Below are 15,723 nucleotides of genomic sequence, written 5' to 3' on the forward strand. Positions count from 1 at the left end.
GGGCGCCGAGCTCCCATGCTCTCTCTGGGCCTGCCACTCTCCCCATACCTGCACCAACATGGAAGCTCCTGGCCCCCAGTCCTGCCGCGTGTTTATGGAGGCTTCGTTACTAGGCATGACTGAGGAATTGTTGGGCATTGCTAATGACATCAATAATCATCCCCCTCTCCTCCCTGAAGGCTGACAGTGGGACTGAAGGTTCCAACCCTCTAATCATGCCCCCACCTTGTGGCTACCGACCTACAGGCTCTCCAAAAGTGACCACATCAGCTTCAACTCAGTTGTGGTGACAAGAGGACTGAGTGAAAACAAAAGACACCTTTAGTACCAGGTGGTGGGTATTAGAGAGGGCACAGCTTGCATGGAGCACTGGGTGTGGTGAAAAAATAATGAATACTGTTTTTCTGAAAATAAATAAATTGGAAAAAAAAAAAAAGACACCTTTATCTTTCTTACCACTTAGGAAGTCCCAAGGGCTTTAGGGGCTCTGCCAGAAATGGGTCAAGAGCAAATATGTATCTTGTATTACAAATCACAATATCATAATCTTAATGGCCCTCAAAGTAGGAGTAGAAAGAAATTGATCTCTCTGGAGAACTTGAGTTAAAGATGACCAACTGAGCACTTTCCTACCGAAAACCAGAAGGAGGGCAGAGCTCCCATCCCTGCATTCCTGGTGCACAGTGCCCTGAGGTTTCTAACCAGCGTAAGAAGGTCAGAAAAGGCAGGGAATGACCAACGGAGAACGACATACACACGGCTTGCAGCGGAAAAAGTAAAACTGACTTTCTTGGCAGACGATGTGGTTGTATATACAGAAAACCTTACAGAAGCTTTGAAAACACTACAACTAGTAGAAATCAGCAAGATCTCAAAATATGAGATCAATATGTAGAAGTCTACTGAATGTCTCTAGACTAGCAATAAAAAATAACAGTGACCTAGTGACATTAAAAACATGAAAGACACAAAGACACAGTTACCAAAATGTCCACAGGGGCCTCACCAAACAGTATAGAGAGCAGTTAAAGATGAGCCTACGCAAGTGGAGATATGGGATGTTCACGGGTAAAAAAGCTCAGCAGCGGTAAGATGTCGATTCTCCCAAAATCGGTTGATAAATTCAGTGTAATACCTATCAACTTACAAAACTTTAAATTGTCATTAAATGAAAGTTTTAAATAAAAATTAAATAACATTTTACTTCAAATAGTTAATTTTAAATAAAAATTAAAATTTTACACGGAAATTGCAAAGGACCTAGAATAGCCAAAACAATCCTGAAGAAGGGAGAAAGTTGCAAGAATCACAGCACCTGATTTCGACATTCACCACTGTTTAAAAAAATTTTGAATAAATGTAAAGTTCTGTTTGCTTTATTCAGTGAATCATGAATTGGGCAACCTTCCATCTGGTGTGTAGAAGGGGGCTGCAAAGTCGTGCTCACATGGGAGTATTTATAGGCAGAAGAGGTGGGGGCCAGGAAGGCACAGGGTACGGCCCCTTTCCCTGGGGGGCTGGCAGGGGTCTACCAGGTGTCTACCTCGCCCCTGATGACCAGGAGATCCAGAGTGACCGCAGGTCACAGGCACGAGTGAGTCCGTGTGGGGCTTCTTGTGTCTCTCTCTTCACGGTGGCCCCCTTTGGGTGAGACTCACGGCTTAATGAGAGGTGTGGTCAGAAGCCCAGGCGTTCGCAACACCCCCACCATGACTGTGAGGTTCCTGCCGTCTCTGTCCACCCCGTGTGACACTTCCAGGTCGTGGCATGTCTTGGGGAGGTCATTGGCTTGGTGATCCGTGGCCAACCCTTGGGTTGTTGCTGTGACTATTACGAGCAGGGTAATTCTAAGAAGCTGGTGGAGGGGTCATCAAGGCTCCCACGATCTCCCCGTGCAGGGACTGCCTGCGTCGCTGGGGACAGTGGGAGGTACACCCCAAGGGGGAAACATGTTTTCCAACAGTTTCTTTGTCACTGTGAGGGCAGGGGCCTTGCAGCAGGGGAAGCCTTCAACCCATCCAGAAAACAGCGTCGGGTAGCAAGGACACGTCAATTACCCATGACACGTGGTGGTGGACGAGGTTCATGGCAGGTGCTCAGAGCACCTGCACACAGAGTCCGAGTTCCGTGACTCTCAACTGACTCACAGTTTCTCTGCAGCAGACTTACCTTCAGTGAGATCCTTCTGCTTTCCCCACCCAAGCCCCATCTCACACGAAGCACTGTTCAACCCCCCGCGTCCTGGGGCTTGCCTCGCTGGGCAGAGATCGTAACACGGGGATGAACAGCGCTGCCCTGGGAGATGGGGCTCGGGTGGGGAAAGCAGAAGGATCTCACGGGAGGTGAGTCTGCTGCAGAGAAACACTGAGTCAGTTGAGAGTCACAAAACTTGGGACCCCGTGTGCAGTTTGCAAATAAGCCTCATTTCCTAGGGTTACATCTGCCAAGGCTTCTCCTCACTTGGCAGCCTCGACGGGAGCCGCTGGACGTCTTGTTGGGAGCTGAGTGCAGAGGTGGCTGCCCCCGTCCTACAGAAACACGATTTCCCAGGGATGCAGGGGTGTTTCATGCTCGGGGGGGGGGGGCACTTGGGACAAATAAGAAGGGCCCTCAGGGCCCTTGGGGGCATGACTGCCCAGGCATCTTGCCGACTATTCCAAGTCAGTGCCAACAGGTATTGGGCTGCTGGGGTCCAGGGACACTGGAAGAGACCGAACAAAGTCCACCATCTTTTTTGAAGTGAGGAAGGGCAAAGGGAGAGAGAAACTTAAGCAGGGTCCACACCCAGCATAGAGCCTGACTCAGGGCTCGATCTCACGACCCTGAGAGCACGACCTGAACCAAAATCAAGAATCTGACGCTCGGGGCGCCTGGGTGGCTCAGTGGATTAAGCCGCTGCCTTCGGCTCAGGTCATGATCTCAGGGTCCTGGGATCGAGTCCCGCATCGGGCTCTCTGCTCAGCAGGGAGCCTGCTTCCTCCTCTCTCTCTGCCTACCTCTCTGCCTACTTGTGATCTCTCTGTCAAATAAATAAATAAAATCTTTAAAAAAAAAAAAAAAAAGAATCTGACGCTCAACCGAATGAGACACCCGGGCACACCCAATGTCTGCCATTTTGAATAGCGAAGCCCCGTGAGTCTGGCGGAACCAGGAGCAGAAGGGAGTCTGGGTTTGGAACAACCAGGAAAGAAAGAACAACGATCTTGTTAGTGTGTCTCAGTCCTGGACAAACCAACATCCTGTCCATTAGGTTTCTGGACCAGCTAGATGGCCTGTTCCAGGGCCGGTGCGGGGAACGATCAGCCCTCGGGGCCATCAGGTCTTTCTCCTGTTGGCGTGAGGTCTTGCTGGGCTCAGTGGGTGTTGACGCGATCGGGGAAGAAACGTAGTTACGTCCATGTGAGTCCTTACAGGCTCTTTCTCCCAGTGTCAGTACTAGAGACGGCCCAGATTTTCAGGCACCTCAGTAATTAACTAAGTGACTTTTGTTTAAATTCCTCCTCTTCTATGTAAAAAATATAAAAATTGTAAAAATATAAAATATTCAGATTATAAAAAATATAATTGTAAAAAATATAAAATATAAAATATTGTAAAAAATATAAAATATTCAGATTGGTCAGGAAATTCTAAGGCAAGTTCTCCAACAAAGGCAAAACATATCAGCCTTTTGAATCTAGAAAGGAGGCCTCTACCAAACAGGGTGACAAACACCGTCACACAACAAAAAAAAAAGAAAAACACGTTTTCCAGGGACAGGACCCTGGCTGACACAGAAACTCCCTGTGAACTCGATCAGATGCGTTCACTACGGAGAACTTCCAGGCTCCAGGGGATCTGCTGTCCTGGGAGAGCCCGTCACTCTGGGATCCGCCAGAATTTGACAAGGCTTCCCACTAATTTAATTTTAGTTTAAGGGGGTTGCTGAGTTCCTAGAACCCCATGAGCCCCGTCAGCCTGGGAAGCCCACATGGGGCCCCGGGGAAATGCGACGTGGTGTGGGCAATCCCCGGGGGGCCTTGGGTACAGCTCTCCTCCAGCGCTCCAGCGGATTACAGTGGAGACGCCAGTCCCGGGAGGCCTGCTGCTGCTCTGGTCCATGACCTTGGGGCTGCTGCTGCTGTCAGGCCAACAGCGCGGGGACTTCTGTTTGCAGCCTTGTACCCATGTCCTTCCAAAGTGCTCAGCTGCTGTCCTGAGTTCATCCGACTGGTGGTCTCCCATCCTATTTTGTGTCTTTATCGATCCCCTAATGTTGGGAGATGCTCCGTGTACAAAAAGAGCAGCTAGAATGCGTCGGGTGCCCTTGTTATCGTCTGGACCCCGAAACTCCGAACGAAGAAGGGACCTTCCAGGAGGACTTTAAAAAGACCTATCTGTCATCAGCACGTTTGAGTGACAACAATCGGTGCGGCCCGGGAGAGCTCTAGGAATGACCTGGGAAAGGTCGCTGCTTTTTGTGGCCGCTGAGGGCATCGTCTTGAAGTTTGGGGATCCAGAATGTCATCCTCAGCTTCCACATTGGGGCTCCTTGCCCCCAGCAGCAGGTGCACAGCTGACGAAGCTCTGGTACCCCGGGGTAAGAAATCTAAATTCTTCAGAGAACTTTTGGGGACCCTCCCTGGGTTTAGGAAATTCTTCTAATGACTGCGCTTCGTTTGGCCTTTGACCAAGAAATAAGAGATGCTCAGGAAGATCCCTGAGCCTCCAGTGGCTTTATTTTTGGAGGTGACCATGTCATGGTCTCTGCAGAGTCCAGAGACTGTCCTGATGTCTCAGGTCAAGGAGGAAGGAGCGAGCAGAGGAGTCCCGCCAGGCCCAGTGTCTTGTTTCAGGCACCTCCTTTGTCTCTCCCTTCTTATTAGGCTTCTGCAATGAACTGCTGAAGCTTTTCTGGGATTGGGAAGACTTTTAGAAGCTTCTGCATTGCAATTAAACTAGGTATCCTGCTCTGTTTGTTTAGTCTAGGAAACCTTGCTCTCAAGTCCACTTCAGAAGTAAATGATCCTGTCTCATTGGAATCTTCTCCGTAATGGCCATTGTAATTTTAGGCTGTTTTTAGTAAGATTTTGCCATTTTTGCAGATATTCATAGCTCTGGGACCATAGTTCTTGGACATAAAAGAAGCAGAGGTGGGAGAAGGTGGTGCACTTGACCCTTTGGGCTTAAGAACCTCATTGTTTTTGTTCTTTTTCTTCTTCCTAGTTTAGCTAAGCCTTTGGGGTTTCTCAGAGCCCTAGTAATGCTAATACCTAAGAGGGATACGCTGCGAGGTTGGGGATCGGGCCTGTTTTGCAGTGTGCCTCACTGTATTGAAATGTCCCTGAGTGTGGCAGGTTAGTGTCCATCTAACCCATTCTGTGACGGACTGACCCTAACACGGGAGTCTGAATTAGGTCGCCAGTGCTCGAATAGTTTTTAAGTACACGACCGTGCCCACCAGTTCTTGCGACTTTTTGGTTCAAGAGGCCAGTTAGTAGGAGCCTTTGTCTATAAAACAAGACGTGCACGCACAGCAGCAGTGACCAGGGCCACCAGCAATCCCGGCCTGGAAGCGGGGACCGGGGAAGGACCGAACCCCAAAACCGCCATCTGGAGACCGGGCTGGGCTTCCAAGCAAAAGGGAACTGCTCAAGCAGGGTGCCCGGGAGACGAGCTCAGCGCAGAGAGGGCGGGGCTCGGCGTGGGGGCGGGGCTCCGTGCAGAGGGGGCGGGGCTCGGCGTGGGGGCGGGGATCCGTGCAGAGGGGGCGGGGCTCGGCGTGGGGGCGGGGACCCGTGCAGAGGGGGCGGGGCTCCGTACAGAGGGGGCGGGGCTCGGCGTGGGGGCGGGGATCCGTGCAGAGGGGGCGGGGCTCGGCGTGGGGGCGGGGCTCCGTGCAGAGGGGGTGGGGCTCGGAGCCTACAGCCCTCCCGAGGCCTTACTCAAAACAGCCTGGAACTGGAGACAGCCCATGCCAGGCAGAGCAGTGCCCCAGCCAAAGACCGAAGTCCGTCTGTAAACCTCCACCTGAAGAAGCTGGAGAACGCGAAGCAAGTGGAGGAAACGGCGGGGAAAGGGGGAAGGTAGAAACCGCAGCGGGGAGAAGGGCACGTGTGATCCTTGCAGCACCGCAGCCACAGGCTGAGAACACCAGACTCACAGCAGTGGCTCCTGCAAGGCTCCAGGTGTGCGACGCTCCTGCAAGGGGGAGACTAGTCCACGGCGATGCCGGTCAGTTCTGTAGTGATGGGATCGCCTGGGAAGGGAGTCAGAGCGCTCTGTGGGGTCGTAGATACACTCCAGTTCCTGGGGGGTGAGAGGTGGTGTGGGTCTGTCCGCGTGTCAAAGTGCGGCGCGCCCCGCAGTAGGGACCCATGCCTTAGCTAAACACACCTCCATAAAGACAGTCAAAACCCAGACACACAGATGCCAACAGACCATGAAACAACGGTCAAGTTCCCTCGTGGGCAGGGAAATGCAAACCGGAGCCACAATGCGATACCACCCCACCCCCGTCGGAGTGCTGACTTCTACCAGAAAGACGGGAAATAACACGTGTGCCGGCGAGGTTGTGCTGCAAAGGGAACGCTCGTGCGCGCTTGGTAGGAATGCAGACTCCTGCAGCCGCCATGGACAGCAGGACGCAGATCCTCAACAAAGTAAAAACAGAATTGCCGTATGATCCAGGTGTCCTACTACTGGGTCTCTGGGAAATGAAAACACTAATTTGAAAAGATACATGCACCTCTATGTTCATTTTTTAATATTATTTTTTCAGTGTTCCAAGATTCATTTTTTTTTAAAGATTTTATTTATTTATTTGACAGAGAGATCACAAGTAGGCAGAGAGGCAGGCAGAGAGAGAGAGAGGAGGAAGCAGGCTCCCTGCTGAGCAGAGAGCCCGATGTGGGACTCGATCCCAGGACCCTGAGATCATGACCTGAGCCGAAGGCAGCGGTTTAATCCACTGAGCCACCCAGGCGCCCCCCAAGATTCATTGTTTATGCACCACACCCAGAGCTCCATGCAGTACGTGCCCTCCTTAGTACCCACCACCAGGCTCACCCATGCCCCATCCCCCTCCAAAACCCTCAGTTTGTTTCTCAGAGTCCACAGTCTCCCATGGCTTGTCTCCCCCTCCAACTTCCCCCACCTCCCTTCTCCTCTCCATCTCCCCATGTCCTCCGTGTTATTCCTTATGCTCCCCAAATAAGTGAAACCATATGATAATTGACTCTCTCTGCTTGACTTATTTCACTCAGCATCATCTCCTCCACTCCCGTCCATGTTGCTACAAAAGTTGGGTATTCATCCTTTCTGATGGAGGCATCATACTCCATAGTGTACATGGACCACATCTTCCTTATCCATGTGTCCGTTGAAGGGCATCTTGGCTCTTTCCACAGTTTGGCGACCGTGGCCATTGCTGCTATGAACACTGGGGTACAGATGGCCCTTCTTTTCACTCCATCTGTATCTTTGGGGTAAATACCCAGTAGTGAAATTGCAGGGCCATAGGGAAGCTCTATTTTTAATTTCTTAAGGAATCTCCACACTGTTTTTCCAAAGTGGCTGCACCAACTTGCATTCCCACCAACAGTGTGAAAGGGTTCCCCTTTCTCCACGTCCTCTCCAACACGTTTCCTGTCCTGTTAATCCTTGCTGTTAAACCTCACTGGCGTCAGGTGTTTACTGCAGCATTATCTAATATAGCCAAGACCCGGAAGCAGCCCGAGTGCCCGTCGACTGATGAACGGATAAAGGCGTTGAAACCTTGCGCAGCCGTAGGAAGGAATGAGATCTTGCCTCCTAGGACAACGTAGCTGGGAGGACGTAGCGGGCATCACGCTGAGTGGAACAAGTCGCTCAGAGAAGGACAAATACCATAGGATTTCACTCATACGTGGAACTGAAGAAACAAAACAGATGAGCAAAGAAACCAACCAAAAGCCGGACTCCTGAATACAGAGCTCTGGGGGCTGCCAGAGGGGAGGGATAGGGGGATGGTGAAACAGATGAACGGGGTTAAGAGGTACAAACTTCCAGGTGTAAGTCCCGGGGGTGGAGAGTGCAGCATGGGGAACAGGGTCAATAATCAGTCGTGGCGTGGCCTGTGTAATTTCCTGAGTTTTTCAACCTGAACCTCAGATGAGTCACTGTGACACCGGCCTATGCAAGACGAACGAAAGTTAACACCGGTTGAGAACTGGGGCTTCCGGGCAGCGCGGGTCCCATGGGTTCAGCCGACACCGGTCCTGGGGCCGGCGGCCTGGAGTAGCCATCAGGCCCGGCTGCACCCCAGCGTCCCGCAGGCACAGGCAAACCCGGGGCAGACGACAACTCCAGCCTGGGCTGCAAGCCCCCGCCCCCGCCCCCGCCCCAGGGAGCATCGCCAGAGGACGCCGCAGGGCCCGCCTGCAGGGGACGCTCTAGGCGCGCTTGCGTCCGGCAACCGGGAGGCCGCGGGATGAAGACCCTCGTGTTCGAAGCCGGGCACCTGTTAGTGCTCCTTAGGATGAACTCCTGGAAACGGAAACGCCTGGGGAAAGGCGCACACATTTCAGACTGTCGCAGATGCTGCCAAAACCTTCACGGTAGCCCATCCCCTTCCCACCAAAGGACACTTCCTGCTGACCTCCGGCCATCCTGTTTTTGGCCAGTCTTAGCCGGAGATACATTGTCTTCACTTCCGTTCCTTCCCCGAGAGCCAGGCTCCGCGTGTGGTGTCTCTGTCACGCACGTGCGCGTTCCCGTGCCTACAGCTGTCCCCGTCCTTACTGCTTTGTGAAGCTCTTCACCCCGATACTAACCCTGGACAATGGGTTGCAGGAAAAAAACAAGCAAACAAAAACAAATTACTGCCTCTTTCAGCGTAGTTATGGTGGGTTTGCTGAACAAACTTCTTCAAATATCCATCTCACATTTATCAATCATTTCTTTTAGATTTGGGGGCTTGGGGTCAAACTTAGGAGGAGTATCTTCACCCCCCAGAGACCTGGGGGTCAAAATCTTGGACTTGTCAAACTGTGGAAATGGGAACATTGAAATAAATAGAGAAGCCCCGTGGTCCTCATATGTTAGGGCAGAACTTCTAGGACTTACATTTAGAAGACACACGTCATCTGTTTATCGATCTGTCATTCATCCCTCCAAACAATATTAATCAAACATCAACGACATGGCGGGCCCCGTGCCGGGTGCCAGGGAGACAGCCCGGAACACAGGTGACAGACCCTGGTCTCCCGGCACCTCACTCTGGTTGGGTCCCCTTCGGCTGACGTCACACGTCTGAGCCTCTGCCCAGTGCCGGGGACACAGGCAGACTGCTGGTTTCCAGCCTCTCCTTGAACACCTCCAGGGAGGGGGATCTCAGGGAATGAGTTCCTTGTTCCTGGGGGCTATCAAGCAAATCAGAGGGTTGGCTCTGGAGACTCAAGGGAACGAAGCCAAGAGAATGATGGACTCAGGGCTCTGAGTGGCCAGGGCGGGACGGGGAAGGTGGAGGCCTCAGCTCCAGCCCGCAGGGTGGAGGAAGCGAGCGCTCCAGCCCTGCCCACACCCCTCTGCTCACAGATGGCTGTTAAGTCGGTCCAGTTCCTGAACACAGATGCGTGGTACAAGGCACTGCTGTTGGCACTCACCAAGCCTGACCAGACATGCCAGGAGCAGCCCCCAGAGAAGGTGGACCATGCCCCGTCTCCCCATAAGCAGCCCCCATGCCTATCGCGCATGCCCAGGGGCTCTGACCATCGGAGGCACATCTAAAGCAAGGTCCGGGGCCCTAGAAAGACACTGGGACCCAAAGAAACCAGCGGGTCAGGGACCTGAGCATCAGGACTTAGAGCTGCTCCCCTGAAACTCCATCACCAGGCAGGGGTTTGATGGTCCCAGAGCAGAGTCCTGAGGGCAGCAACAGGAGCTCAGGGAGGCTGGGGGAGCCTGGTCAGGGGAAAAGGCAGGCTGTCTGGATGGGCGGAAGTGGCTTAGACCCAGGACAAGAAGCTGAACCTCCCCCCAGGCTTTTCTCTTCATCTACTATGGGCTGATCCTTCAAGCTGAGGACAACAGCACCACCGTCAGGGCGCACCTGAGAAGCCTCCTGGACACATCCCACCAGTGGCCCAAGCAGAGGGAGGTAAGGCCCCAGCACCCCCAGCCCAGCCCAGCCCAGGGCTGCCTGATTGTGACCTCAGCCTTAGCCTGATCCCTGGTCATACCCTGATCCCTGCTCAGGTCACACGAAGAAACCTGATCCTTTTCACGTGCTGATCCCTGACCCTGGTCACACTCTGAGCCCATCACAGCTTGTGTCCTCTCCTTTGTCACTCCTCTACTTTCTGGACCCTTCTTTCTTCCTCTGGCCCAGGTCTGTTCAGAGCTAGTGGGGGCAGAGGAAGGTAACAGGCCTCCAAAGAGTCACCCGTCCCTGCTGCCTCCCGCAGCCCCCACCAGGCCCCATAAATGATGCCCCCACAGGGCTGGGCTCAGAGTTGCATATCCTAAGTAGCATGGGGTTGGGAGGGAGATGCCCTGTGACCTTGGACAAGCCCCCCCCCTTTCTGGGTGCCAATTTCCACATCCCCAAGTGAGAGTCCAGGCCTGGTTCCGTGACCCGCATCAGTGATCCTGCTCCCCTGCCCCTGTAGGGTATCGCGCTCACCATAGGACTGGCTGCCGTGCGCCACCTGGACCACGTCTGGGCTGTCCTGGAGCAGTTCGGCCAGAGCACGCCCATTAAGTGGAGCCTCCAGAGCTTCTGCCTGCAGGTTCTGACTCTTGGGTGGCTGGGGGCCTTGGCAGGGGGCCGGGGCATCAGGACTCCCGCCTTCCATGAGGGTCCGGGCCTCCCAGAGGGTCTCCGGGGACAGTTAGGGGCACAGGCTTTGCAGCAATCATCCTGGTCTCCAGTCCACCTGCACTGTGCCCCTTTCTCCTCTTGAATGACAGCCACCCCTGGCTGCTGGGGTGAAAACGGACCTGGCATTGAGCAGGTGCTCCAGTGACGGCTCTCGCAGAGGCTGTGATGGCTGCTGTGCTCATGAATGGGACTTGGGCCACTGGCCCTGCCTGAAACATGAGACAAGGGCCTGGGCCCCTGCTGGTGGACGGCACGCCCACCCCATCCTCACTGCCCCCCGGATAACTCCTGCAGGCGCAGCAGTGCCTGGGACGGCATGAGGGCGCTCACTAGGACTAATGGGGAAGAATCGGAATCACCGCTAGCAACAGACACCCCAGCAAGGGCTGGCTGCCCCCTCAGGGTCCCGCAGCCGGCAGGTGGCAGAGCAGGGACCGGGACCCACATCTCAAACCAGAGGGGGCCTGCTCATGATGGGCAGTGGAGCCATGTGACCCTCGGCTGGTATCTGACGGGCGTCTCGGATGCCCCCCCCACTCTCTGGGTCTCCCTTGGGTCTGAAGGAGTGCCCCATTCCCATCTGTCTAAGGTGAGGCATGGCCCTGCCAGGCCCTCAGCAGCCTGTATGCAAAGGTTGGAAAAGGCCCCAGGCAGGGAGGGTGAGGGATGGACTCTGGTCAGTTCTGGGGAACCCCACAGACCCATTCCAAGCCCCCAGAGAGACCACTTCATCTCTCCTATTTTCCTATTGAGGTAAACTGAGTCTCACCAACACTCAGAACACCGTCCTGCAGTGCTGAGCTAGGGACCAGAGTACTTCCTGTCGCCGCTCCCGCGGGGACGGTCAGGAGGGCTCTGACCTTCCATGTCTGCCCCTGCTGTGCTCAGAACTCAGAGGACCCGCGGTGGAAGTGGGCCAGCAGCACCGTGCTCCTCGCTTACGGCCAGGTGGCAGCCAGGGCCAAGGCGCACATCCTCCCGTGGGCGGACAACATCTTGTCGCGGATGGTCTTCTATTTCCACTATAGCTCCTGGGTACGGCTCCCCAGGGCCACCCCTCTGGAGCACAGCCTCGTCACAGCCCAGGTCCCACCAGAACCTGGGTCAGATATTCTAGGACTTCCCAGGGCCTTGGAGCCCTCCTCCCCACTTCTGCCCCACCCTGGAGTCAGGAAGAGCCAGGCCTGGCCTCCTCGTTGCCCCACCTGCTCACCCCATCATCCCCCCCAAAGCCACTGGAGGCTTCCATGATGACCCCGGCCTTCACTCTCTGTGGTTTTCACTCTGGGGCATCGGAAGGCCAGGTGACTCCCACCCCACCCCCAGGACAACATTGCCCTTACTCAATACTCTGCATCTGGGGCGTCTATCCAGGCCACGAGGGCCAGGCAGCCCTGGGAGGCCATCGCCTACCCCAGATCTTTGGTGCTGAGGAGCCACACATCGAGGGAGGCTGGACGCTGGGCTCCTTACAGGACTGTCCTGATACTGAAATGTTGCCAACATATTCCCAGTTTAAACAAAACCACACAGGTGCCCCCCACTAAAGCCCCACATATGTGGCCTCAGTCGAGGCCTCTGCTGTACCCCCTCAGCAATGCCCTGTAGCCACATGTGACACTCTCTCCTGCCCTTCCTGTGCCCCCCTGCACGCCCTGTTCCACGGCCTGACCCCATGCCAGGACGAGACCCTGAAGCAGAGCTTCCTCACCGCTGTCCTCATGCTGGTGGGGGCCATCAGCCGCAACGAGGGAGCCCACAGCTACGAGTTCTCCCAGATCTCCGAGCTCCTCGAGTGTCTGATGGTGAGTCGAGGTCCTGGGGCAGAGGAAGGGCCCCAAGGGACCGGCAGCATCCACTAGAGGCAGGCGTGGCCAAGGGGTAGGGAAGTTGGATTTCTGGGGTGTGGCTAAGCCCCTCAGAGGCTCTGGCAGCTGGGAGTACATCCATGCACCCCCCTTGCCTTGGTTCAGCAGTGACCCTGAACTGGCCAGGAATGTCCACCTCACAGCTGATGTAGCGGAGGCCCAGAAAACCTGCACTATCCGTTCTGCTAATACCACCCGAGCTCAGACCGCTGCTCACTAGAGATTTGGGGCTCACAGGACCCCAGAGTAGTGGAGGAAGCATGCAAGTGGTGGGCGAGTTGAAGCGTGATAATAGCCGTTTGCTGAGCTCCTGCTGACTCGGACAGCACGCTCTGCACACCTTGCCACACCTGCGTGCCTGCAAACACACTGTTATTTGTGAACCAACGAAAGCTGGGGCAGTTTGTAGACTTGCTCAAGGTCATGCAGCCAATACGCAGGAAGCCAGGTCCAGACATGATCTGTGCCATTCCAAACACTGGGATCCAGTTCTTTCAGTGCAGCCGGGTCACAGAGGCCCCCGTGGGTGGGGGAGAAGCTGGAGCACAGCCCTGTGGGTCCTAGGAGTACCACGCACCAAGATCTTCAGGCGGGATGAGACGGGGTGTCAGGAGTGGGATAGGCCCAGGCCTGGATCACTCAGGCCCACCTGGGGGTCTGCAGGTGCTGATGGAGAAGGAACCCCAGGACACGCTGTGCACCTCAACTCGCCAGCAGGCCATTCACATCGTCGCCAGCCTCTGGTAGGCTCGCTGGTCCCACACAGGGCCCTACCTGAGGGCAGGCCTGTAACAGGCCCTCAGTAAACAGCAGCCACTGTTATTAACCCCCACCCCAAAGAATCAAAATTTGCCATCATTTGCTAAAACAGAGCTGCTGAAGCCCCCAGTGGTGTAACCAGGGCTGGGGTGAGACCTTGCAGGACTTGCAAAGTGACTACTCCAAACCAGCCACACAAGTCCCTTACAAACCCTCGGGAAACTCCCCCGTCCAGGAGGCCGCACAGGCCAGGGAGGCCGACATGTACCCTTGAGTCTCTGGTCGAGAGAGGGACAGCATGAGGGGCTGCTGCTCGGGGCTCGCCGACTCTCTCTGTCCCAGCCAGTGCTCCTGCTGCTGTCCCCAGCCCCCACACTCCTCTCTCGCTGCCCTCTACCTCCAAACAGTAAGCTGAGGCCACCCCTGGACTTGGAGAGGAAGTCACGGGTTCTGTCCGTCTGCCTGCACAGCGTGTTGGCCCTGCCCCTGCTGGACGTCCTGGAGAAACACACCTGTCTCTTTCTAGAGCCGCCCAACATACAGGTGCGAGGCTGGGACAGGGTGCCCTTCAGTGAGAGGGGCCCCAGCTCTGCCCCCAGCTGCTCGTGGCTTGGGAGGGGGTGTGGGCCTCCGACCCCCTGCAGACAGAGCTAGGAGACCCTGGGCATGTTTCCTAACTGCTCTGAGCCTCTATTTGCCCACCCGTGACATGGGGGTGATCATTGTGGAGATGCTGGTGTGTGAAACTCGGGATGAAAGCAGACACTGGTGTCCCGTGTCTGGTGCAGAGGATGCTCTGTGCATGGGAGTGTAGGTGGCCTCTGTCCCTGCCAGCCCTGGGAGCAGCCCTGGGCTCAGTCACACCTGTGAAGCTGCTTAAACCAGTCACCCACCCCCAGGCCCCAGCTGGCCCACCCTTTGCTGGGCCAGATCCCAACCACCTCTGGGGATCCTTTAAGCAAAGCCTCGGCTGCTGGAGCGGGCACCCATCTCCCCGGGGCACCACCAGCCCCTGATGCCTAAGTGTTTACTGTAAAGGGCAGGGAACTGCTGTTAGCTGAGCACCTGCTAGGTGCCAGCTCCCATAGACATGACGGTTCCCCTTCCCAGCAGCACTCGGCCCATGGGCGAGGAAACCAGCTCAGAGAAACGGAGGTGTCGGTGGGAGAGGTGGGCTCAACTCCACCCCAGGCCCTGGGCCCTAATTGTCCCACCACAGCCCTAGGCTGGGTCCAGACTGGAATGGAACAGACAAGCCCTTCGGGTGGGGGGTGTGAGTACAAAGGGTCCCCTGGGCCCAGGGCAATAACACAGAAGCAGCCCCCTGGAAGGCTGGCACCGGCCCCCACCCCCACTGCAGGACTCCAGACGGCCCCCACCCCCACTGCAGGACTCCAGACGGCCCCCACCCCCACTGCAGGACTCCGGACGGCCCCCACCCCCACTGCAGGACTCCGGACGGCCCCCACCCCCACTGCAGGACTCCGGACGGCCCCCCCCCCCACTGCAGGACTCCGGACGGCCCCCACCCCCACTGCAGGACTCCAGATGGCCCCCACCCCCACTGTTGGACTCCGGACGGCCCCCACTCCCACTGTAGGACTCTGGACCATCACCATTGCCAGATGACAGCGTCATGGCTGGCTCACCCAGGCAGCTTAGGCTGGTGCCAGACACCGGGCGGGGGCTCCTGTGCCCCACCACCCTGGCAGGTGGGGCTGGCTTCACGCCCAGTTCTCAGGTGACAGAGATAGGCACAAAGAGCTGGAACGAGTTCCCCAGGGTACCCGGGGAGTTGATGACCAGTGCCCAGGGCTCTGCTCTGACGTGCTGTCCCAGGAAGGAGGGCTGGGTACATCCTGTGGCTGCCACCTTCCCCGAGCATGCCCGGGGAGCCAAGCAGCAGAGATCGGGGGCCTCACGTGAGACCCAGGAGTCAGGACCATCTGTATCATTTGCCACAACCAATGCAAAAGGAAACTGGGCCCTTGTTTAAAGCTGATGAGGAATCTCAAGACGGAACCCCCAAAGCGCTAAATCAAGTAGATCCTCCTGGGCTCCAGGTCTCCGGCAGGCTGCCTGCCCGAGAAGCCAGCCTCACTAGGAAGGAACTGACCTTGGCCACTGAGAAACTTGTGACCTTGGGCAGGCCTGACCCAGACCGCAACAGCCCCGTCTCCTCAGCTTCTGAACGGGGACTGGGACAGGGCCCTTCCTGGGGTTGGTATAAACACACACCGTGTGCATCCAGGCCTT

At 55.8% G+C, this 15,723-nt stretch overlaps 1 protein-coding gene across 1 annotated transcript in view; it reads left to right on the forward strand.

Moving 5' to 3' along the window:
• Positions 1 to 15,723, forward strand: part of LOC122905506 (maestro heat-like repeat family member 5) — a 67,643-nt gene that overhangs the window by 20,712 nt on the left and 31,208 nt on the right. The window contains 7 exon segments of the mRNA XM_044247076.1: positions 9,556 to 9,663; positions 10,001 to 10,117; positions 10,629 to 10,748; positions 11,729 to 11,926; positions 12,523 to 12,645; positions 13,372 to 13,451; positions 13,875 to 14,010. Of these exon segments, the coding sequence (XP_044103011.1) occupies positions 9,556 to 9,663; positions 10,001 to 10,117; positions 10,629 to 10,748; positions 11,729 to 11,926; positions 12,523 to 12,645; positions 13,372 to 13,451; positions 13,875 to 14,010 (882 nt within the window).

Source organism: Neovison vison, chromosome 4, assembly GCF_020171115.1.
Source record: "Neovison vison isolate M4711 chromosome 4, ASM_NN_V1, whole genome shotgun sequence".
Classification (NCBI taxonomy): Eukaryota; Metazoa; Chordata; class Mammalia; order Carnivora; family Mustelidae; genus Neogale; species Neogale vison.